Source organism: Mustela nivalis (genome assembly GCF_964662115.1).
Source record: "Mustela nivalis genome assembly, chromosome: 1".
NCBI classification, from domain to species: domain Eukaryota; kingdom Metazoa; phylum Chordata; class Mammalia; order Carnivora; family Mustelidae; genus Mustela; species Mustela nivalis.
The window spans coordinates 118,958,338-118,981,599 of record NC_139020.1 but is presented as its reverse complement, the minus strand read 5'-3'; the positions used below and the strand labels follow the sequence as shown (position 1 = coordinate 118,981,599).

The 23,262-nt window shown below is 38.8% G+C and overlaps 1 protein-coding gene across 16 annotated transcripts in view; it reads left to right on the top strand.

Annotated features, from left to right (window-relative positions):
• Nucleotides 1-1,709: 1,709 nt before the first annotated feature.
• Nucleotides 1,710-23,262, top strand: part of PARP15 (poly(ADP-ribose) polymerase family member 15) — a 48,495-nt gene continuing 26,942 nt past the window's right edge. The window contains exons 1-4 of one of the 16 annotated variants that reach the window (XM_082740385.1): nt 1,733-1,963; nt 13,056-13,322; nt 14,187-14,400; nt 21,599-22,653. Coding sequence is in view for 2 of the 16 variants with exons in the window: in XM_082740392.1 (XP_082596518.1) it covers nt 1,928-1,963 (36 nt within the window). In the remaining 14 variants the exon portion in view is untranslated. Of the gene's footprint in view, nt 1,964-13,055; nt 13,323-14,186; nt 14,401-21,598; nt 22,654-23,262 lie in introns of all 16 variants that reach the window. The other 15 variants (XM_082740394.1, XM_082740389.1, XM_082740393.1 and 12 more) reach the window with 15 other exon arrangements.

Here is a 23,262-nt window from a genome sequence, read left to right as displayed (position 1 = left end):
CAGGGTCGTGTGATCGAGCCCCATGTCGGGCTCTGTGCTGCTTCATAGTCTCTCTCCCTCTCCCTCCACCCCTCTTTCTCTCTCTAAAATAAATAAATAAAATTTAAAAATATATTTTAAAAAATAAGAGAAACAATAGCTCCAATCTCATCGTTTCTCTGAAATATGCCTTCAGTCACTCCCTGATACCTAGAGCAAACTTGATCTTGGGTCAGAATCACTGGAGAGCTCAATAAAACACAGAATGCTAAGATCCATGCCCCACTCCCTACCCCCACCAGTTTCTAACCCTGTAGATGTGAGATTGGGCCCAGAATTTGCATTTCTGATAAGTTCCTGGTGATGCTGATGCTGGTGGTCTGGGCACCACATTTTCAGGACCACAGGCCTGAACATAAAGTTCAAATGACACAGTATGGCCATTAGGCATTTCTCATTCTATTTTGTTCACCTCATGTCCCTTCCTCTCCTATGGGTAAATGGCTCTTGCCAGGTTTGAAGCCACCACCTACGCCCCTCTGGCCAATTTAGTAGCCTAACCTTTAGCACCTTTAAGCCACATGATTAACTAAAACTTCTTTTGTGTGTCTATAGATAATGCATTGTTTCCTAGAAAGACTTGGAACCAAATCCTCTTGCACAACCTCCTGCACCAGCCACCCCCCATACACAGCTTTGGAACACCTTGATAATGTCTATAGTTGGCACCATTGAGTCTGCATGCAATCAAGCAGTGCTACAAACCACTATGCTCCCCTTTTTACTCATTAACTGCCAGAAATCTTCTTAATAAAGAAACCTCTAAGTTGATTTTTGGGCAAGAGTCAGCCTTCTCCCCCGGAGGCTGGCCTCCTGAATAAAGCTCATACTCCTTTCCAACAGCTGAACTTGCCCTCAGATAAAAGGTTCAGTACACACTCTTCCCTTTCCCCTTTAACCTAGAAGGGAAGGGAGGGGAAAGGGGAGGAGGAAAGGGAGGGGAAAAGGTGGGGAAAGTGGAGAAGAGAAGGGGAGGGGAAAGGGGAAAAGGGGAAGTGAGAAGGGGAGGAGGAAGGGGAGAGGGGCTGCTTCACTATTTCTCGCAGGTTTCTCTTAGCCCTTTGCCTCCATTTACAAAGGTAATTCCTTTATTAAACTCTCATCAGTTACCCACGTTGAGTATACAGGTTGCCCAAACTCCTTTTCAAAAGTTCGCCTTTACTGCCACTTTGCTTTTCTGCCAGACCTCCATGAGTACCTGTTTTCATTTAGGGAAAGAAACCCAAAGAGTATTTCAGACTTTGCCTCATTTAATCCCCATGATAATACAAGGTATCTATGCCCAGTGACAGATTTCATTGACTGGGGTTACACGTCTGAAGAATCTCAGAGCCCAGAATTTGCACCCCAAATTTGACAGCAACGTCTGTCTCAAATGGATGAGATAATCTTTTTTTTTTTTTTTTTAAGATTTAATTATCTATTTATTTATTTGACACAGAGACAGAGGGAGAGAGAGAACAGGAGCAGGGGGAGTGAAAGAGGGAGAAGCAGGCTTTCCCCTGAGCAGGCGATGCTGGACTCAATCCCAGGACCCTGGGACCCCGACCTGAGCTGAAGGCTGAAACTTCTGAGCCACCCAGGAGCCTCTGGGTGATAGAATCTTGAGGCAGCTGTTTTTGAGGTCTGAAAACCAAAACCTAGGGAACAGTGATTTGCAGAGAAAAGAAAGTGAAAGGAAAGGCACGGGCCAGTTGGGTGGGGCTGGGGCCTCATGCGTGGAGGAGTGGAGCTGGGGAGGACTACACCCTGCTCCCCGGGCCCAGATGCCGGAAGCCTGACACCCCACACTCGAAGAACTTGCTCAGGAACTGGTGGCTGTGCCACTGTGTACAGAGCCTAGGAGATCCGGAGGCCTAGAGCGTGAGGTCCGCCTCAACTGGGCAGCATGTCCGGCTGGCTGGTGTTCATGCTTAGAGGAATGGTGAGCAGCGCCATGGGCGGGAGTGCGGAGGGCGGCATGGGACACTTCAGGACTGGGCTGGGGGAGACCGCACAGCCCTCTAACCCCCTGTCTCTGGGGAGGAGCTTACCAGCCTGACTTGTCCCGGTAGAGAATAGAGTGCAGGGCGTCATTTCCCATGGAATCTTTGGTCTCTTTCCCCTTCACTTTTAGAAGTTCTTCATACATTAGGGATAGTCATCTTTTATCTGTGATATATGTTATGGCTACTTCCTTTCAGTCTGTCATTTGTCTTCTGAGTTTGCTTATGGTGGCTTTTTCTCCCATACAAACAGTTTTTATTTTTATGGTAAAAACTTTTTTTAAAAGATTTTATTCATTAATTTGAGAGAGAAAGAGAAAGCATGAAGGAGGCGGGGGCAGAGGCAGAGTGAGAAGCAGACTTCCAGCTGAGCAGGGAGGCTCAGTTCCAGGACCCTGAGATCACATGACCAAACGCTTAACCCACTGAGTCACCCAGGTGCCCCCCCCCCTTTTTTTAATTTACTAATTTTTTATTTTATTGCATTTGGAATTTTGGTCATATTTTAATAACTTTCCCTATCACCTGGGTTATGGTCACCCATTTTATTTGTAATGGTTTATTTTTCACATTTAGATCTTTGATACATTTGGAGTTTATTTTTGTTTATGATTTGAAGCATGGATCAAATTTTATCTTTTTTCCAAATGGGTATCCAGTTGTCCCAACACTGTTTATTAAAAAGATTAGCACTGCCCAAGATACCACCTTTATCACTTACTAGATTTTTACATGTATTTTGACTGTTTCTGGAACTTACGTTCTATTGACATGTTTATTCATCTGCTGCAGAGACTTTATTATATATTCTAATGTCAGGGCTAGTTCCCGTAAGAGCTCTTCCTTCCTGCTGTTTTCCTAGCTGTTCTTGTCTGCTTATCTTTACTTATGAACTTTGGGACTGACTTTTTTTTTTTCTTTTTTTTTTTTAAGATTTTATTTATTTATTTGACAGGCAGAGATCACAAGTAGGCTGAGAGGCAGGCAGAGAGAAAGGAGGATGCAGGCTCCCTGCTGAGCAGAGAGCTCGATGCGGTGCTCGATCCCAGGACCCTGGGATCATGACCTGAGCTGAAGGCAGAGGTTTTAACCCACTGAGCCACCCAGGCGCCCCTGGGACTGACTTCTGATTTATGATCAGTGGCATAAAAAGCTCACTGAGGTTTATACTGGATTTGCATTAAATTTTTAAATTACAGATAGCTGACATCTTGAGATGGTGTTGAGATGTTCTAACCAAGAACAAAGGATGCCATTTCCTTTTTTAAAATTTTTAAAATATTTCTTTATTTGTCAGAGAGAGAGGGAGAGAACACAAGCAGGGAGTGTGGCAGGCAGAGGGAGAAGCAGGCTCCCCACTGAGCAAGGAGCCTGATACTGGGCATGATCCCAGGAAGGGACCATGACCTGGGCCAAAGGCAAATGCTTAACCAATTGAGCCACCCAGGCACCCCAAGGATGTCATTTCTTTGTTCAGGTTTACTTTCGTGTCTTTAAGGAGTGTTTAAAGAGGTCTTTCCAAGGTAGTGGAGGAGTAAGAGACCTTAGTTTTCATCTGGTCCCAGTTATTCAACTAGATAGCTATCAAATCATTCCAAATACCTGTGAATTCAATTGCTGATCCAAGAAAAGAATTGCTATAATTCTACAAATAGAAAAACAACAACTTTCTGCAAGGTAGAAGTGCAGAGAAGTGAATTCCAGGCAGTATATCCGAAGATAGACCTTGGGGGGCAAGAGCCTCCATAAGGTGGCTCCCAAGCAAGTGATATAGGAGTGGAGCACAAAATTGGAACTTTAAGCAGTCTGCTCTGGTGAAGGACATCCCTGTCTTCAAACTGCTCAGGGGGTAAAGCGGGTGTGATCCTGGGTGGGACAGTGAGTCGCAGGATCCCTGGGGTCACAGAAAGACCCGGGGTGCCCGAGGATGACATGGCTTCCAGGTATTGGCACAGGAAAGCCAGCTACTAACAGTGAGCCCGGGAGTGGAGCTCTCAGCTTGGGGTTTCCGTAATCTGCAAACCATGACACAGTCCAGCAACCGATTTCCAAGCAGGGGCCCAGAAAGTGGCAGCACCACAGCAAGATGCTGCCCCCACCCCCGCTAGCAGCATTGTGGGGAAAGCCACAGGAGTGGGTTTGGAGACTCAAAGCAGGGTCACGTGCCTGAGATAGAAACATTCTGTTATAGGCTGGGTGAGCATGGAGTGAAGCCGGAGACCAGGGAGACAGGAATGAGTGACTGCTTTTCTCTGAAGGCTCACTGAAGAGTGGGACCCTGAGCTCTTGGATCTGGGACTGGAGATTGGGAGGCCACCATTTTCATTCTCATCCTCCAAAGCTGGCGGAAAGCCTTCAGGGAACAAAAGTCCTGCAGAGACCAAATGGGAGCCGATAAGCTTAACCTGGCCACGGCAAGGATAGTACAATTCCACCCAGAGCAAAGGGCATAAGATTTAGTACAACGGTCAAAGATCAGGAGAACTTCTAGCTAAGACCAAGTTTACCAATTACACAGAATTGCAAAACTCCAGCACTAGGGGAAAATAGTATATAAAATTCATGGATTTTTTTTCCCCTCATGATTTTTTAGTTTTTACATTTTAATTTTTTTCTCTTTCCTTTTGAAATGATTTATTATTTTATCAGCTTTTTAAAACAGGTCTTTTTAAAATTTTCATCTTGAGAGTTATATTCTATCCTTTCATTATATTTAATTTTATTTATTTGTATATAGAGATAGATTTTTCTTTACAATTTTGGGATGTAGTTTCTTTCTTTTTCTTTTTCTTTTTTTTTTTTGAAGTACAAGAGATAATTTTTTTTTAACTGTGGTAAAATATATACAACATAAAAGTTACCATTTTAACCATTTCTAAATGTATAATTGTATGGCATTAAGTGCATTCACAGTGATATGCAATCATCACCACCACCATCTCCAGAACTTCATCTTCCCCAACTGAAGTTTGGAAAGTACTCTAATTCCTAAACACTAACTCCATATTCTCCCCACCCCCCAAGTCCCTGGCAACCACCCTTTTACTTTCTGACTCTATGAATTCGACTACTCTAGGTATCTCATATAGATGGAATCATACAATATGCAGTTCTTCTGTGATGGGGTTATTTCACTTGACTTCATGTCTCCAAAATGCATTCATGTTGTAACATGTGTTAGGATTTCCTTCCTTTTTAAGGCTGGATAATATAAAACTTTTCCATTTTGGTGAAGTCCAATATTCCTTTTTTTTTTTTTCTTTTGTCACTTGTATGTTTGGTTTCATAGATAAAAAAAAAAAAACTATTGCCTAATCTAAGGTTACACATGTGGTGTCTTCTAACAAAGACACCAAAATAAACCCAGGATATAGTGTATTGTTCTATTCTTTTCACCTGTACCATTATATCCTCTCTCTCTATTTTTTAAAAATTTTTCATTTAATTTTTTTCAGTTTCAGGTCTCTTCTGATTTATTTAGTGTATATTTCTGTGGGCTCATTGTTGTCATTTTAGTATTTTGTTCTCTTGTTCATCTGTTCTCTGGATAGAATGATAAGACAGAAAAACTCACCTCAAAAAAGAGAAAAGAGAACAAAAGGCAGTACTGACTGCCAGAGACCTAATCAGTTTGGATATAAATCAGTTGTCAGAACTAGACTTCAGAATAATGATTATAAAGATACTAGCTGGGCTTGAAAAAAGCATAGAAGACACTAGAGGATCTCTTTCTGGAATAATAGAGAACTAAAATCTGATCAAGTTGAAATTGAAAAGGCTATTAATGCAATGCAATAAAAAAATGGAGGCTTTAATTGCTAGGATAAATGCAGCAGAAGAGAGATTTAGTGATATAGAAGACCAAACAGATGGAGAATAAAGAAGCTGAGGAAAAGAGAGATAAATAACTACTGGATCACAGGGGGTAGAATTCAAGAGATAAGTGATACTGTAAAGTGAAACAATATTAGAATAATTGGGATCCTGGAAGAAGAGGAGAGAGAGGGATGGGGCAGAAGGTATATTGGAGCAAATTATAGCTGAGAACTTTCCTAATCTGGGGAAGGGAACAGGCATTCAATTCCAGGAGGTACGGAGAACCACCCTCAAAATCAATAAAAATAGTCTACACCTTGACATATAATAATGAAGCTTGCAAATCTCAGAAACAGAGAAAATCCTGACAGCAGCTCTGGACAAGAGATCTTTGACCTACAAGGGTAGAAACATTAGACTATTCACAGACCTGGGAGGCCAGAAAGGAGTAGCATGATATACTCAGGGTGCTAAATGAGAAAAATATGCACCCAAGAGTACTTTATCCAGCAAATCTGTCATTCAGAATAGGAGAGATAAAAAGGTTCCAGGACAAGCAGAAATTAAAAGAATTTGTGGTCATTAAACCAGCCCTGCAAGAAATATTAAAGGGGATCCTTTAAGTGAAGAGATAGCCCAGAAGTAACACAGACCAGAAAGAAACAGAAACAATACACAGAAACAGTGACTTTACAGGTAATACAATGGCACTAAATTCATATTTTCAACAGTTACTCTGAATGTAAATGGGCTGAATGCCCCAATCAAAAGACCCAGAGTATCTGATTGGATAAAAAACAAAACAAAATAAGACCCATTGATATGCTGTCTGCAAGAGACTCATTTTATTTATTTATTCTTTTAAAGATTTTATTTTATTTATTTGTCAGAGAGAGAGAGAGAGAGCACAAACAGAGGGAGCAGCAGGCAGAAAGAAAAGCAGCCTCCCCACTGAACAAGGAGCCCAATGCAGGACTTGATCCCAGCACCCCAGGATCACAATCCAAGCCAAAGGCAGACGCCCAACCTACTGAGCCACCCAGGCATTCCAAGAGATTCATTTTAGATCCAAAGACACCCCAAGATTTAAAGTGAGGCGGTGGATACCATTTATCATGCTAATGGACATCAAAAGAAAGTTGGGTAGCAATCCTTATATCAGACAAATTAGATTTTTAAACCAAAGACTGTATTAAGAGATGAGGAAGGACACTATATCGTAATTAAAGGGTCTATCCAACAAGACAATCTAACAATTGTAAATATTTATACCCTTAACATGGGAGCAGCCAATTATATAAACCAATTAATAACAAAATTGAAGAAACTGGATGATGGACATTAAGGAGGGCATGTGATGTAATAAACTCTGGATGTTATATAAGACTGATGAGTCACTGACCACTACCTCTGAAACTAATAATACACTATATATTAACTAATTGAATTCAAATTAAAAAAATATTTAACATTTTCTTATATAGAATATTTCTTGTTAAGTTTGTTTCTAAATATTTTATTCATTTATTTATTTTGCTATTTTACATGAGGTGTTTCATTCACTGTATCTTCTGTGTATATGAATGCTATTGACTTCCTTTCATTTAAAAATTTAAGGTATAATTTACATACAGCAAATTCATACTTTTTAGTGTACAGTTCTTTGAGTTTTGACAAATGCATACAATCATGGGATAACCACAAGATATAAGATATACAAAGATATAAAGGTATAAAAAAGAGTTTCATCACTCCCCGAATTCCCACTGGTTCCTTTGTAATCAACTTCTGCACTCAAGGTGAGTCCTTGGCAAATAGTGGTCAGATTTTGGTCCCTGTAGACCATGCCGCACATGGTCTTTTGAGCCTTGCTGCTTTCACTTAGCATAATACAATTGAGTTTCATCCATGTCGTTGGACCTATTGCTAATTTGCTCTTTCTTTCTAATTTAATTCCACAGTGGAAATCAGGAGATGGACACTTAACTCACTGAGCCACTCAGGTGTCCTTACTTTTGGAGTGTTTAAAGTTAACATTTTTAACCTATCAGGGGCTAATCTACTGTGGTTAGGTGTTGACTGTGAAGTATGAATTTATATCTAATTTTATTTTCTTCATAATGAAAATTAACATTCTGAACAATATTTATTAAATTATGATTCATCTCTTTACTTTCTTATTCCTCTTAATACTTATGTTAAACTTTTTGATACATTAAGGTTTATATCTGGAACTTCTATTTTACTTCTTGTCATATCATTTATTTTTAATTTAGAACTATTTAGCTTTATAATTACTACTTAAAGATTTTTTTTAATTGAGTGGAGGATATAGAAAGTTCCCATATACCACCTGTCACCCCCAACTCCTCCATTATCAACATCTCACACAAGAGTGGTACATTTGTTGTCATTGGTGAATCTACATTTACCCATTATTATCACTTAAAGTTCCTAGTTTACATTAGCATTGACTCTTGCTGTTGTACATTCTTTGAGTTTTGACAAATGTTTAATAACATATATCCACCTTTACAGTATCATACAAAATAGTTTCACTACCATAGAAATCCTCTGTACTCTGCTGTCTATCCTTCCCACTACTCTAATCCCTGGCACCCACTGATCTTTTTACTGTCTCCATAGTTTTGCCTTTTCCAAAATATTATATAGTTGGAATCATATGTTAACCTTTTTAGGTTGGTTTGTTTTACTTAGTAATGCATATTTAAGTTTCCACCATGTTTTTTCATGGCTTGAGAGCTCATTTGTTTTTGGTGCTGAATAATATTCCATTGTCTGGATATACCAAGGTTTATTTATCCATTTGCTTATTGCAGAACATCTTAGTTTCCTCCAAGTTTTGGCAATTATTAATAAAACTGCTATAATCATCTATTGTAGGTTTTTGTGTAGACATAATTTTTTAAAAAAGATTTTATTTATTTATTTGACAGAGCAAGAGAACACAAGTGAGGGAGCAGCAGGCAGAGGGAGAGGGAGAAGCAGACTCCTTGCTGAGCAAGGAGCCGGATGTGGGGCTCCATGCAGGGTTCCATACAGGGGTCCGTGAGGGGATCAAACCCAGGACTCTGGGATCATGACCTGAGCCAAAGGCTGACACTTAGCCAACTAAGTGTCACCAAGGCACCCCTGTAGACATAAATTTTTAACTCTTTTGGGTAACTACCAGCAGCATGATTACTGGATTGTGTGGGAAGAATATGTACAGTTTTGTAAGAAACTATCAAACTGTCTTGCAAAGTGAATACCATTTTCATCCCCACCAACTATGTATGATATGAGAGTTCCTATTGCTCCACATCCTTTGCCTGCGTTTGGTATTATCACCATTCCACTAGGTGTTCAGTGGGATCTCCTTATTTTTCTAATTTGCATTTCCCCAGTGACATATAATGTTAGGCATCTTTTCATATGCTTATTTGCCATTTGTCTATCTTCTTTGGTGAAGCATCTATTGAGTGATGGGGTCCGTGATCAAAGGAGCGAGACAGATACAAAGCAAAGGTCAAGCAAAGCTTTATTTCATGCCAACACGGAGAATCAAACCGACTGGCTGGGGCCATCTCTTAGGGAGAGAGCGACCACCCCCAGCTTCACAGACTAGCTTTTATAGAGCAAAGACCATGTGGTTGAGCCTGGCCAATGAGATTGTCTCCACCTGGCCTGACTCATTTTTGCATTCTGGGCTCTGTTATCTCCACCTGACCTGACCCATCCTGGTATTTGAGCTCTGTTATCAGGGACTGTTGACCATATTGGTCGACCAACTTGCTTTTAAGTAAGTTCCTCTTGGGAGTGGGGGGCAAGGTCAGTTTAAGTTTTACTGCACAAACGACAAAATGGCTGTTTAACTGAGATGGAGTCACTCTGGCTAAGTAGGTCCCTACATTGAGGTCTTTTGCCTGGTTTAAAATTAGGTTGTTTTCTTATTGTTGAATCCCAAAGGTCCTTTATATTTTGGGTAACAGCTTTTTATTAGTTATGTCTTTTGCAAATATTTTCTTCCAGTCTGTGGAAAATGAATTTTAAGGTGTAGCATGCTGAGTCCCTCATCATTTCATTTGATATTGTTTTGTTTTTTAAAACACAGTTTGCTTTCATTTTATCAAATTTTATAAATTACCACTTAACTGGACTTGAATTAAGGGATTTCATATATTATAATCTGTAATTTGGAGAGTATTATCATTTGTAATATATTTATGCAAGGCTGGAGACTATTGAGACTATTTTTGCCATTAATATTTAGATACTCTCTTAAAGTGATCTCATATGTCTTTATCTATATTTTCTCTAAGGATTAATTTATTGATTCTTATTTTTTTAAAAAGATTTTATTTATTTATTTGACAGAAAGAGATCACAAGTAGGCAGAGAGGCAGGTAGAGAAGGGGAAGCAGACTCCCCACTGAGCAGAGAGCCCATTGCGGGTCTTGATCCCAAGACCCTGAGATCATGACCTGAGCCAAAGGCAGAGGCTTAACCCACTGAGCCATCCAGGCAACCAGATTCTTATTTTTAAATAACAGTTTTGTTGAGATATAACTTACATGCCACAAAATTCACTCTTTAAAAGTGTACAATTCAGTGGTTTTTAGTATGTTCACAGTGTTCACCACTGTCTATTTTTAGAAATTTTCATCACCCCAAAGAAACTCCAAGTGCGTTTGCAATCATTCCCCTTTCCCTCCTCCCCACAGACTAGTAACCACTAATATACTTCAGTCTTTGTGAATCTATGTATTTTGGACATTTCAGATAAATAAGATAATTTAGTATGTGGGTTTTTTTTTTTGCCACTGACTTCTTTCATTTAGCAGATTTTCAGGGTTCATTAATGTTGCAGAATATATCAAAACTTTGTTAGTTTTTATGGCCAAATAATATGCCATTGTACAGATATACCATTTTTTATTTATCCATTCATTAATTGATGGACATTTGGTTATTTCCACCTTTTGACTATTGTGAATAATGCTGCTGTGAACATTTGTTGTCTCAGTCAACTTGGACTGCTAGAACAAATACCATAGACTTGGTGGCTTAAACAGCACTGATTTCCCATAGTCTGGAGGCTGGAAGTCTGAGGTCAGGAAATCAGCATGATAGAGTTCTTGATGAGAACCCTTTTCCTGATTTGCAGATGACCCCCTCTTGTTATTTTCTCAGATGGCAGAAAGGGAGCTCTAGTTGTCTCCTCTTCTTATAAGGACACTAGTCCTTTCATGGGGGTTCCACTTTCATGACATCATCTAAACCTAATCACTTCCCATCTGACCCCATCTCCAAATACCGTCAATCACATTGAGGATTAGGACTTAAAACCTGAATTTGGGGGACACACAAACATTCTGTCCATAGCATTTGTGAAATAGTTTTTGTGTGGACATATGTTTCACCTCTATGGTATATTCCTGTCTGAGTGTAGAACACCTGGATTATATAGTAACTCCATTGTGAAACTGTATTCCTAAGTGGTTGTACCTTTTCTATTCCAGCAAGGTATGTTTCCAGTTTCTTTGCATCCTTGTCAACACTTGTTATTGTCCATCTTTTAAAATTTTAGTTATTCCAGTACATGTAAAGTGTTAGCTCATTGTGGTTTTGATTTGCATTTTCTTAATGATGAATAATGTTCAACATTTTGTTATGTCCTTATTGACCATGTGTATGTCATCCTTGGAGAGGTGTCTATTCAAATCCTTTGCCTATTTTAAAATTGGATTATTTGTTTTTTTTATTGTTCAGTTTTAAGTGTTCTTTATTTAGATTACATGCCCTTTATCAACTATGCTTTGCAAATCCTTTCTCCCTTTCTATGAGTTGTCTTTTCACTTTCTTGATGGTGTTGATGATTTAAAAATTTTTTCACAGTATGTGACTATGGTATTTGTGAAGAATGTTTTTGTTATCTTTTCCATTTTTATATTTATTTTTATTTCTTTTCACCACCTTATTTTGATGACTAGGAAGTATTCTGAAAAATATATTAAATAGGAGTGGTACCAGAGTACATTTTTAGTTTTTGTTTTATTTCCTCTACTTTTAAGGAGAGTGGCTGTCCTGTTTCCTTTTTTTAAAAAAATTGTGTTATATTAGTCACCATAAAATACATCATTAGTTTTTGATGCAGTGTTTCAAGATTCATTGTTTATGTACAACACCCAGTGCTGCATGCAATATGTGTCCTCCTTAATACCCACCACCAGGCTCACTCATCCCCCACCCCCTCCCTTCCAAAATCCTAAGTTTGTTTCTCAGAGTCCACAGTCTCTCATGGTTCATCTTCCCCTCTGATTTCCCCCAATTCACTTTTCCTTTCCTTGTCCTGATGTCCTCCATGTTATTCCTTATCAAGTAAGTGAAACCATATGAGAATTGGCTTTCTTTGCTTGACTTATTTCACTCAGCATAATCCCTTCCAGTTGGCAGGAAGCAACAAATGTTGGAGAGGATGTGGAGGAAGGGGAACCCTCTTACACTGTTGGTGGGAATGCAAATTGGTGCAACCACTTTGGAAAACAGTGTGGGGATTCCTCAGAATTAAAAATAGAGCTACACTATGACCCTGCAGTTGCACTACTGGGTATTTAACACAAAGACTTGTCCTGTTTCTTCACTGTGAATACTATTAACTTCTGAGTTCAGAGTAAGTCTCTTTATCATACTAAAAGTTCCTTTATTTCTCTTTCAAGGGTTAAAAACAATGAAAAATTGAAGTAATAATCTCTGTTCTCCTCATAAATAGCTACCCCATACCCAATCTTCTTTATGACCATGCAACATTTTTATTTTGGTTATCTGTAGATTGCCCTTTCATTATGCAGTAACAGAAACTTCTTTCTTTTCAGTAATGAATTGTAGCACTAATAATCTATGTCAGTGGATGAGCGTCATCATTTATTGTCATGGTTATTATTTTTTTTCCCTGTGATTTGGTGAGTAAAACTGATTTTACAAAGAATAAGGTATTACTTTATGCAATCATTTAGCCAGAATTACTATTTTCTTTCTTCCTTCCTTCCTTTCCTTCTCCTTCCTTTCTTCCTTCCTTCTGCAATGAGTGAAATCTATTTTCTTCCAAAGCATTGAAAACATCAGAAAGTAAGATACAGGCCAAATCCTTTCAGATCTCAAATCAGATGTAAAACTAACATCTTAAGTGTTTCTGTCTCTCTAAAAATTGCTAAGTTGGAAGACCTCATGCAAAAGCAATGCTTTTCAGAAGAGTGGACAAAACGGATGAATTGAAAGTGGATGAAACAGATGAATTTTCAAAAGACCATTCACGAGCCTCCCTTTTGGTTGCATTTCACAATATCCAAGGCACCATTATAGAGAATGTGCTCTCTGTGCTTATGGAGTTGATTAGTGGCCTGTCAGAAGCCAATGGTGACTTCAGTGTGGAAGTAATACCCAATATTGAAGTTGCTGTCATGACTTTTCTCAAAAATACTGGTAAGGCAGACAATGACTTTTAACCTTTCATTTGCAAATAGTGGTTGTATCCTATTTTGAGATTCCAGGCATCCCACAATGGGTTTTGTTTAAAAGTTGTGCTCTTTCTAACTCCCAGTAAGATGATTGCAAGGGATAACATATTATCACTTCTGGTACTACCCATAACTAGCATTTATCAGGTGCCTTGCTCTAGGCTAAGCACTGTGCTAAGCTTTTACTTACTTCACTCTCAAAACATATAGCACTATGAGATAGGTACATTATTTTTTCCATTCTATAGATGAAGAAGTCTAGGTTTCAAGAAAGTTAAATGACTTGTTCTTAGGCACAAAGCTAGTAAGTATTTGAATCAGAATTCCAAATTAAACATTCTGACTTCTGAGTGTATTTTCTTAACCATTGTGAATATACCCTCAAATTTCCCATGAACTTAATAGTTATAGGAGCTTATTTTTATGACAATGACATGTCCAAATAGAGACCAAGCTATGGTAAAGTGAGGGGGCGGGGAAGGAAATTAGATTTAGGAAACAATATTGTATTATAATCATCATCATTATTACTATGAGCTTACAAAATGGTTGCCCATACTTGATTTTATTTAGAAAGGTAAGTGTCGACCCATGTTCCCAAAATGGTCTTAAATGGAGGCCACTGTTAATGATAGCTATGTACTCATGCACTCACAGTAAGCAATGTGGGATAGGTTGAGGTTGACACTGAAATATAACTTTATATAGAAATTTAGTATCTAAATTTTAATTCTTAGTTATAGCCTCTAAATCAAGTTACACTTCAAAATCTGTTTTCTTTTGCTATGAAATGAAATTATAGTACCAATAAACTGATTTTTATTTGTAGGTGTCAGGACATCTGTTAATGCTTGTGTCAGACACAATAGAGTTCAGCAATTTGAGATTTTCCCAAGACTTCTGGAACTGACAAGAACCATTAGGGTTGAAAATCTGCCACCTCAAATTAATAATAGTTAATAGCAATGGAGGAGAAGGAGTAACCAACGTGCAGCTTTTCCCAGAGGAGAGTTCAGCCCTGGTTGAGTTTTCTGACTACAAAGGTAATCAATTTCTCTTCTTTCTTGATCTTTACAGTTATTATTACCCATTTCATAGACAAATGAAGTCAGATTAGAGGCCACACAAGTGCTTAGGAAACCCATCAAAGACACCCATTCTTACTGGAATTAACTCGGGCTTTGAACAGTTCTCTGTGAAAACCTAGCTGAAAGAATTGTTTTTTGTGCAGTAACAAAAAACAGACAGCAAAACTTCTCTTAACCTCAATTTTTTGGTAGTTAGCTGCTTCTTTTCTTTGTTTCCCTTTGCAGGAAAATTTCTCAATTGAATTTGTCATTACTCATCCCCATTTCCTCCCCTCTTATTCTTTCTTAAATCCATTCTAAAAAAGGCTTTTACCCCATCATTCCACCAAAATTATTTTTGCCAGTGACAAGAATCATTTATTGCTAAATTCACTAGCCACTTAGCAGTCCTCATTTTACTTGATCTCTTAATAACATTCGACTCAATATTCAATAGCTCCTTCCAAATGCATTTTCTCCACTTGCTGCTAGGATGCCACACTTTGGGTTTTTTTTTGTTTTTGTTTTTATTTTTGTTTTGTACCTCTGTAGCTGTTCATTCTCATTCTTTTTTTTTTTTTTAAGGTTTTATTTTATTTCTTTGATAGAGAGAGAGAGAGAGAGAGAGAGCACATGCACGCACACATAAGCAGGAGGGGCAGCAGGCAGAGGAGAGGACAAGCAGGCTCTCCGCAGAGCAGGGAGCCTGATGAGGGAGTCCATCCCAGGACCCTGGGATCATGACCAGAGAAGATGCTTTACTGACTAAGCCACCCAGGTGCTCTTCATTCTCATTTTTTCCTCATTTACCTTCTTTTCTTCAACTCTGAAGATAGAGCTCAGCTCCTTTTTTCTTTTTGTCTTCACTCAGTTCCTGGGAGGTTTAATGGCTTTAAATACTGTCTACATATCCATGACTCCCAGTTCATATCTGCAGTCAATACTCTCTCATGAACTCCAATGCCTACACTCACTGCATACTAGACTTCTTCACCTGGTTGTCTAAAAGTATATGATACAAATATAACATGTCCAAGACAAAACTCCCCATCCTCCTCACTCTACGCTACCAACCTACATTATCCACAGGCTTCCCTATTTCAGTTGATAGCAACTTCATTCTAGTTGCTCAGACCAAAACCTGGGAGTCTCTCATATCCCATTCTCAGTTCTTTAGGAAACCCTGTTCACTTTACCTTTGAGATGTATTCAGAATCTGATCATTCCTTAAGGAAGACAGTAAGAATTAAGAAAATTAAAATGAACCATTTTAAAGGTAGTAATCTCCCAAAGAACTTAAGCCACAAAACAGTTTATATTTTAGATAATAAGATGAAATAAATACCATTTTTAATGGCCATACTTCACCGGCACACCCCCTCCCAACTATGATCTTTAGGAAGAGTTGGTGAAGCCAAGAAGTATCCCTGAAATTACAGGTGGGGATAGAAGACTTGTTGGGGGGTAGGGAATGCTAGGGAATGAATGAGGTCAAGAGAAGAGAAGCAGAAATTAGGATCTTCCTCACATAGCTTTGAAGGAAACCAGTCAGTCAGGAAAGCCAGAAATTGAGATGCTCTCTGGAGAGAAAAGAAGCTCAACTTTCAATAATGGGTTAAGAAGCTAATAGTCTTAGGACCAGACTAAAATAATATCTGATTCTTTATACAGCAAGAAATTGATACCATTGGACATTTTTAGTTGGTACTTTGTGAAAAGACAAACATTTGGTATCCTTCACTTAGCAGACTTCTACATTTAAAACTGTTTCATTCTTGGGACTTGTACTAACCTCCCAAAGATGCAAAATATGAAGGCCCATCTCTCTCCACATACTTGCCACCTGAACCTGAAGAGTATTGACATCTGAAGAGCTTTTTTTTTTTTAACAGTTTTTTATGGGTATACTAGTAAATGGTTAATATCTAAGCATATTCAGCACCTCTGGAGTTAACAGGGTTAGTTGAGAGCCTCAGTCTGCACTCCAGCCATTGTGAGCTGAAGAAGCCAGCAGGGGAGGCAGAGTGATACAGAGTATAGTGCAACAGTTTACAAACTTCTCGGAAACCACAGTGCACCCTAAATAGATATATATAGTTTATATCCCAACCCATATCTGTTTTGCAAATAAAAACATTTGTTGGAATTTGGAAAAAATTTCTGCTACAACATGCATTTCTTGCTAAAGAACTGATGTACTCTATTTTCTATTCTATTTTGTTTTGTTTTTGCTTGGTCGGGTTTTGAGTTTTGTTTTGTTTTTTGTTTTTAATTTTTTGTAAGATCCTTAAACATTCATATTGCTGGTATAGTCATTAGAGGTTGACTTTCAGCAATGACTCTGACACAAAGGGTGAGGGAGGAGAGGTTTTAACCTTATCCCTGCTATCTCCACTAGCCAGCCTCTTCAAGCCATCCTAAATAAGCATGCAGTCTGTGTTAATTTTTTATTGCTGCATACCAAAGTTAGTGGCTTTACATAGCAAGCACTTATTGTCTTATACTTTCTGAAGGCCAGGAATTTGGGGGAGGCTTAATTGGGTAATCCTGGTGGAAGATCTCTCATGAGATCAACCTGTTCATCAGGGCTGCAATCATCAGAATGCTTGATGAGGACTGGAGGGTTTCTTCTACCTTTGCTTACACAACTGCTGCCAGTGGCTTCAGCTCCTTGCCACTAGGGCCTGCCCCCGTGGGTGTTCATGACATGGCAGCTGGCTGCTCCCATGAGGGGGTGTGGAGGGCTCTAAGTGCCTTTTGTAATCAAGCCTCTGAAGGGATATAGCATCACTTGTGCCATATTCTGTTGGTTACAAAGACCAACTCTGATACAATATGGAAGGAAACTATTCAAAGGCATGATTACCAAGTGGTAGGGATCACTGGGTGCCATCTTACTTACACAGTCCAAGAAGGCTTACTTACACAGTCTTCTCTATCACAATAGAGCACCACTGGCCTTTAGAATCCCAAAGATATATATTTATTTATTTTTCATTTCTTATTTTTTAAAAAGATTTTATTTATTTATTTATCGCTTATTTATGAGAGAGAGAGAGAGAGGGAGAGAAACAGAGATGGGGAGGGGCAGAGAGAGAGGGAGAGGGAGACTCTTAAGCAGGCTCTGCATTGAGCATAGAGCCCAATGTGGAGCTCAATCTTGTGAGCCCAAGATCATGACCTGAGGTGAAATAAAGAGCCAGAAGCTTAACTGACTGAGCCACCCAGGGACCCCCAAGGGTATATATTTAAATCCTTCTGTAATTAGCTGGATAACAATGGCAACATTACTTCCTTAGTCTCTGTTTCCTCATTTAAAAAGTGGAGATAAAATCTATCTCACAGGGTCACTGTGAAGATTAAATTAAGTAGGATAATATTTGTTAACTGACACATAACAGGTATTCAATCGATAAAGATATTATAACTATCAAAGTAGGAAAGAATGGAAAACACAAGTTATTAATTTGATGAGAAATGATTGATATGAATTGTGCTTTAGATAGCTATATGTCTCAGCTGCTACAGGGTCAAGTATTATTACTAAGTGGTGTCCTTTGTTTTGATGTTGTTATGACTTCCGACAAAAAAGTACTGTAACAAACTATTTCTACTAGGTAACATGCACTGGAAATAGACTCGTGAATTTCATTTAGAAAAAAATGCCCCCTGCACCTCTGAAAACACAAAATAGTTCAGATGTAAAATCAGACCACTAGGTGATTGTCCCTCTTCTGCTTGGCTGCAAACTCACTGTTCCCCGAGTTGACTCATCCTACCTTAGAACAGTACTAATCACCAAAAATAAATAAATAAATAAATAAATAAATAATAAAGAAAAAGAAAAAAAATAAAAATAGCATTGTATGAAGCCCAAACATATTTTACTTACTATCCTTGCTCTTCCTTTTAGGGTTGTAGAAATAAATCCTTTATAAGATAGTCCTTCAGATGTTTAAGGGTAACTATTATGTGTGGCTCCCATCCTACCTAAAATCTGTACTTCTGCAAGTTAAATATATTCAGTTCTTTTTTTATACCCTCATGTGATATGGTTTTGAATCCTTTTACAGCATCAGTTTCCCTCTTCTTTTTTTTTTTTTTTTTAAGATTTTATTTATTTATTTTTCAGAGAGAGAACGAGCGAGAGCGAGCATAGGCAGACAGAGTGGAAGGCAGAGTCAGAGGGAGAAGCAGGCTCCCTGCAGAGCAAGGAGCCCGATGTGGGACTCGATCCCAGGACGCTGGGATCATGACCTGAGCCGAAGGCAGCTGCTTAACCAACTGAGCCACCCAGGCGTCCCCAGTTTCCCTCTTCTGAACACCATAGCTAGTTTTCATAAACCCTTTGCAAAGTTTAGCACCTTGAACAAAATACAATACCCCAGGCATTGCCCGTTTTTACCAGTGAGAAGAATAGGATTATGTTTCACCATACCTATTCTTCTTACTATGTTTTTCTTATTATAGCCCCAAATCTCATCACTACTCATTTTTAAATGAATGGCTTTTATTTTTAGAGCAGTTTTAGGTTTAACGAACATTTAAACAGAAAGTAAGGATAATTCTTCCTGCCCCCAGTTTCCCTAATATTAAGGTATTGGATTAATGATACTTTTGTTAACAATTGAAAAGTATTGCTACATTATTATTAACTAAAGTCCATTATATTAGAGTTCACTCCTTGTGTTGGATGATTCTCTGGGTTTTGACAAATACACAGTGTCCTGTGTCCTCAGTAACAGTTTCATATGGAATAATTTCAGTTTCATATGGAATAATTTCATATGGAATAATTTCAAATTGCAGGCAGCCACTGATATTTATTTTTTAAAGATTTTATTTATTTATTTGACAGAGAGGGATCACAAATAGGCAGAGAGAGGGGGGGGAAAGCAGGCTCCCTGCTGAGCAGAAAGCCCGCAGGGCTCGATCCCAGGACCCTGAGATCATGATCTGAGCCAAAGGCAGAGGCTTAACCCATTGAGCCACCCAGGTGCACCAGCCACTGATATTTTTAATGTCTCCACAGTTTTGCCTTTTCCAAAATGTCATATAGCTGGAATTATATGATATTTAGCCTTTCAGATGGGCTCCTTTGCTTAACAATAGGCATTATATTTCTTCCATGTCGTTTGGTAGCTTAATGGCTCTTTTCTTTTTCTCTGAATAATATTCTGTTTTATGGAGGCATCATGTCCATTATTTATCCATTCATTTATTGAAGGACATCTTGGTTGCTTCTAAGTTTTGGCAATAATGAATAAAGCTCATGTGCAGGTTTGTGTGGGCATATGTTTGCAAATCATTTAGGTAAATACCACAAAACACAAATGCTGGATCCTATGGTAAGAGTATGTTTAGTTTTGTAAGAAACTGCCAGACTGTCTTCTGAAATGGCTGTACCATGTTGCAGAATTAGAGTTCCTGTTGCTCCGTGTTCTTCCCAGCATTTGGTGACTTTTTTTTCTGCTTAAATACAGCTACATCACTGTTGATTTATATAGAATTTGTCATCAATCAAAATCCCTTAGATATTTTTGTATGACTTAGGTGCTAAGCCACATTCTTGTGCAGTTACTCCTTGGACCTCGCTTAGTGCTTTTCCTTCCTTTTGATGCTTTTCCTTCCTTTTGATGCTTTTCCAGATGTTCCAGAGTCTCTTTTACTTATTAGGTTCACTCACAGTCAGCTGCTATATATATATATATATATATATATATATATATATTGCTGTGAAGGACTCACACTTACAATCTTCTCCAGAGGGATTGCCTTTAGCAGACTAAAGGTCTGGAGTCTGGAGTGCCTGGGAGTTTACATTCATCACCCAACCAGGATGACCCATAGACAATGAACTGATTGGTATGCAGGTGCAAAAACAGCTCCCTGTCTCAAGGTTGGGACAACACCATGATGTAATTTATATACTCCAGAGTCCTTGCAGGATCAGGCAGAAACTAGTTTTACTTAAACCACATTCTCTGTCTTTATCTCTCACTTTCTACATGTTTTTCCTGAGGGTACAACTTTAATAATTCAACTGCACATGAATCCTCGTCACAGGCTCTGCACCTAGGGAATCAGACCTAATTTTATTACTTTTTTAAATTATCACTGCACACAACTGTTTTTGATGTTTTTAACTATTGTAACTATTAAAGAATAGTATTGTATTTGCTTCTTTTTAAAAAAGATTTATTTATTTTGAGAGAGAGAGAGAGCACCCAGGCAGAGGGTGGGACAGAGGGAAAGAATCTCAAGCAGCTTCCTTGTTGAACGTGGAGCCCATGGCAGGGCTCAATTTCACAGCCCTGAGATCATGACCTGAGTGGAAGGCAAGAGTTGGATGCTCAAACAACTGAGCCACCCCAGTCCCTCAATATTGCATTTACTTCTAAAAGTTCATTTTTTAAAAGATTTTATTTATTTATTTGAGAGAGAGAGAGAGAGAGGGTGCAGGGACAGAGGGAGAAGCAAACCCTTTGCTGAGCAGGGAGCCAGATGGGAGGCTAGATCCCAGATCCCTGGGATCATGACCTGAGCCCAAGGCAGATGCTTAACTAACTGAGCCACCCAGGCACTCCTTAACAGTTCATTTTTAACTAATCATGCATTATTTTGTGTATTTATTGAATCTTTAAGAGCCAGGGTTTGTTTGTTTTTTTTTCCAGAAAAAAAAATCACCTCTCCAATATTATAAGGAATGTCAGTGGGAAAATCAGATTAATTGTACAAACCTTCACTGCAAAGTAATTATTAATGGAATAGATCTATTCCATTAGGTGACGATTAGCTCTATTGCATTCATGAATACCACATTTTTCACTGAGCTGTCTGACAGTGGTACCATTTTAGGTAGACATACTATATTTCAGAGTCTCATTAGTATCAGGATTTCTTTCTTTTTTCTTTATTAAGGATTTTTGTTTATTTATTTGACAGAGAGACACAGTGAGAGAGGGAACACAAGCAGGGGAAGTGACAGAAGGAGAAGTAGGCTTCCTGCTGAGCAGGGAGCCCAAAGCGGGGCTTGATCCCAGGACCCTGGGATCATGACCTGAGCCATAGGCAGATGCCCAGTGACAGAGCCACCCAGGCACGCCAATATCAGGATTTCTTTTTATGCCAAAGATTTTGTCTAAATACCTGCCTTTTGATTTTTATTTTTTAGTGGTGGACACCTGCGTGGGCTAAGAGCCTGTTTTCAGTGAAAGGCCCATCTCTGTTTCCCATATGATGTGACTTTGGTCGTAGCCTTGTATGAAAAAGAGAAGCCACTGAGAAAGTTGCCAGCACCATTTCTGGTGGCTCTGGATCCTCTCATATGAAGATCTTGAAGAAGAAGCATCACCTGATTGAAACATAAATTATAAAGGGACAGTGTCCCTGTGAGGTAACATGGCCCCAAGTCAGCTGTTAAGGAGTTAGAGGTATCATTCAGATCTGTGGCCATTGAACTCAAGGAAGAACAAAGATCAATATAATCAAGACCTGGAATGAGGATATATCTGAAAACTTCTGCCATATCATTTCTAAATATCAAGTCACCAAGTTGAATGTGAAGTCAATGCTATGGGAAGACATAAAAAACAGCAGAGAATGATGGGATTTGGATTGAGTGTGATATATTCAAGGAGAAGATCATGATAACAGGTTGTTTGGAGGAGGTGAAAAGAATTCACAACAATTAAAGACATCAGCCATTAACACTGAGAAGGAAAAAACAAAATTTGACAGGGAATGTGGCTGGTTCTTTTTCTGGTTTTCATATCAGTGCTTTGAAAGAATCTGTACCAAAGGAATTCTTGGGGTGGGAGTTCATTAATCATGCTTGCACCAAACATACCAGAGTCCATGCAGGAGAATACAAAGAATAAAATTCCTGAGCGAGCGAAAAGGACTGCTCAAGAAGTGCATTCCCAGTTCTTCTGGGGTTTTCTGTTTTTTATAGAAAGTAGAGTGTGGAAAATTCTCTAACATTGTTTTGTTTTAAGCAAAGAAAACTCATAACCTTTTTGAGTTAGATCAGGCATGAAAAGTACATTTCATTTCATGGGTTACTTAGCACTGAGAGACAGTTGTTGTCTGGGGCTCTGTGTTGACTAAGACTCTGAAACTATCTGGATGATTGAAAAAGAGTGTTGATACCAATTAACATCTGTCACACGTGTGGATGATGAGGTATAGGGGGATAGGGAGGTGATGTGCACCATGTTTTTACCATAGGTAAGTGTGAAAATACAGTCAGATAGATCAGCTCCTCTTCATAGTTTCTCTGAAGAGCAGATTAAAGGATTGTGCCTTCATCAGCTACTAGATTGACTTTGAGTAAATGGTTTCATCTCTGTACACTGGATTTTCTCTTTCCTCCAGGAGAATGAAGTTTCTGTACTGGATGATCTGTGATGATCCTTTAAATTCTAAAACTGGATGTCTAGGGGCTCCTGGGTGGCTCAGTGGGTTAATGCCTCTGCCTTCGGCTCAGATCATGATCCCAGGGTCCTGGAATCAAGCCCTGCAGTGGGCTCTCCGTTAAGCAGGGAGCCTGCTTCCTCCTCTCTCTCTCTCTCTGCCTGCCTCTCTGCCTACTTGTGATCTGTCAAATAAATAAATAAAATCTTTAAAAAATAAATAAATAAAACTGGCTGTCTAGTAGTCAAAACTATAAATGTATTATGCATAGAACTGAGGGGTGTGTCTTAGTTTGGGTTCCCCCCGCCCTCCAAGAGAACCTGAAACAGGATTCAAGTGCAAATGATCTAAATAGGGAAGTAAAAGATACTGATAGGGTGTGTTACCAAATCAGTTACCACTTGATCTCACTGGGAAAACTCA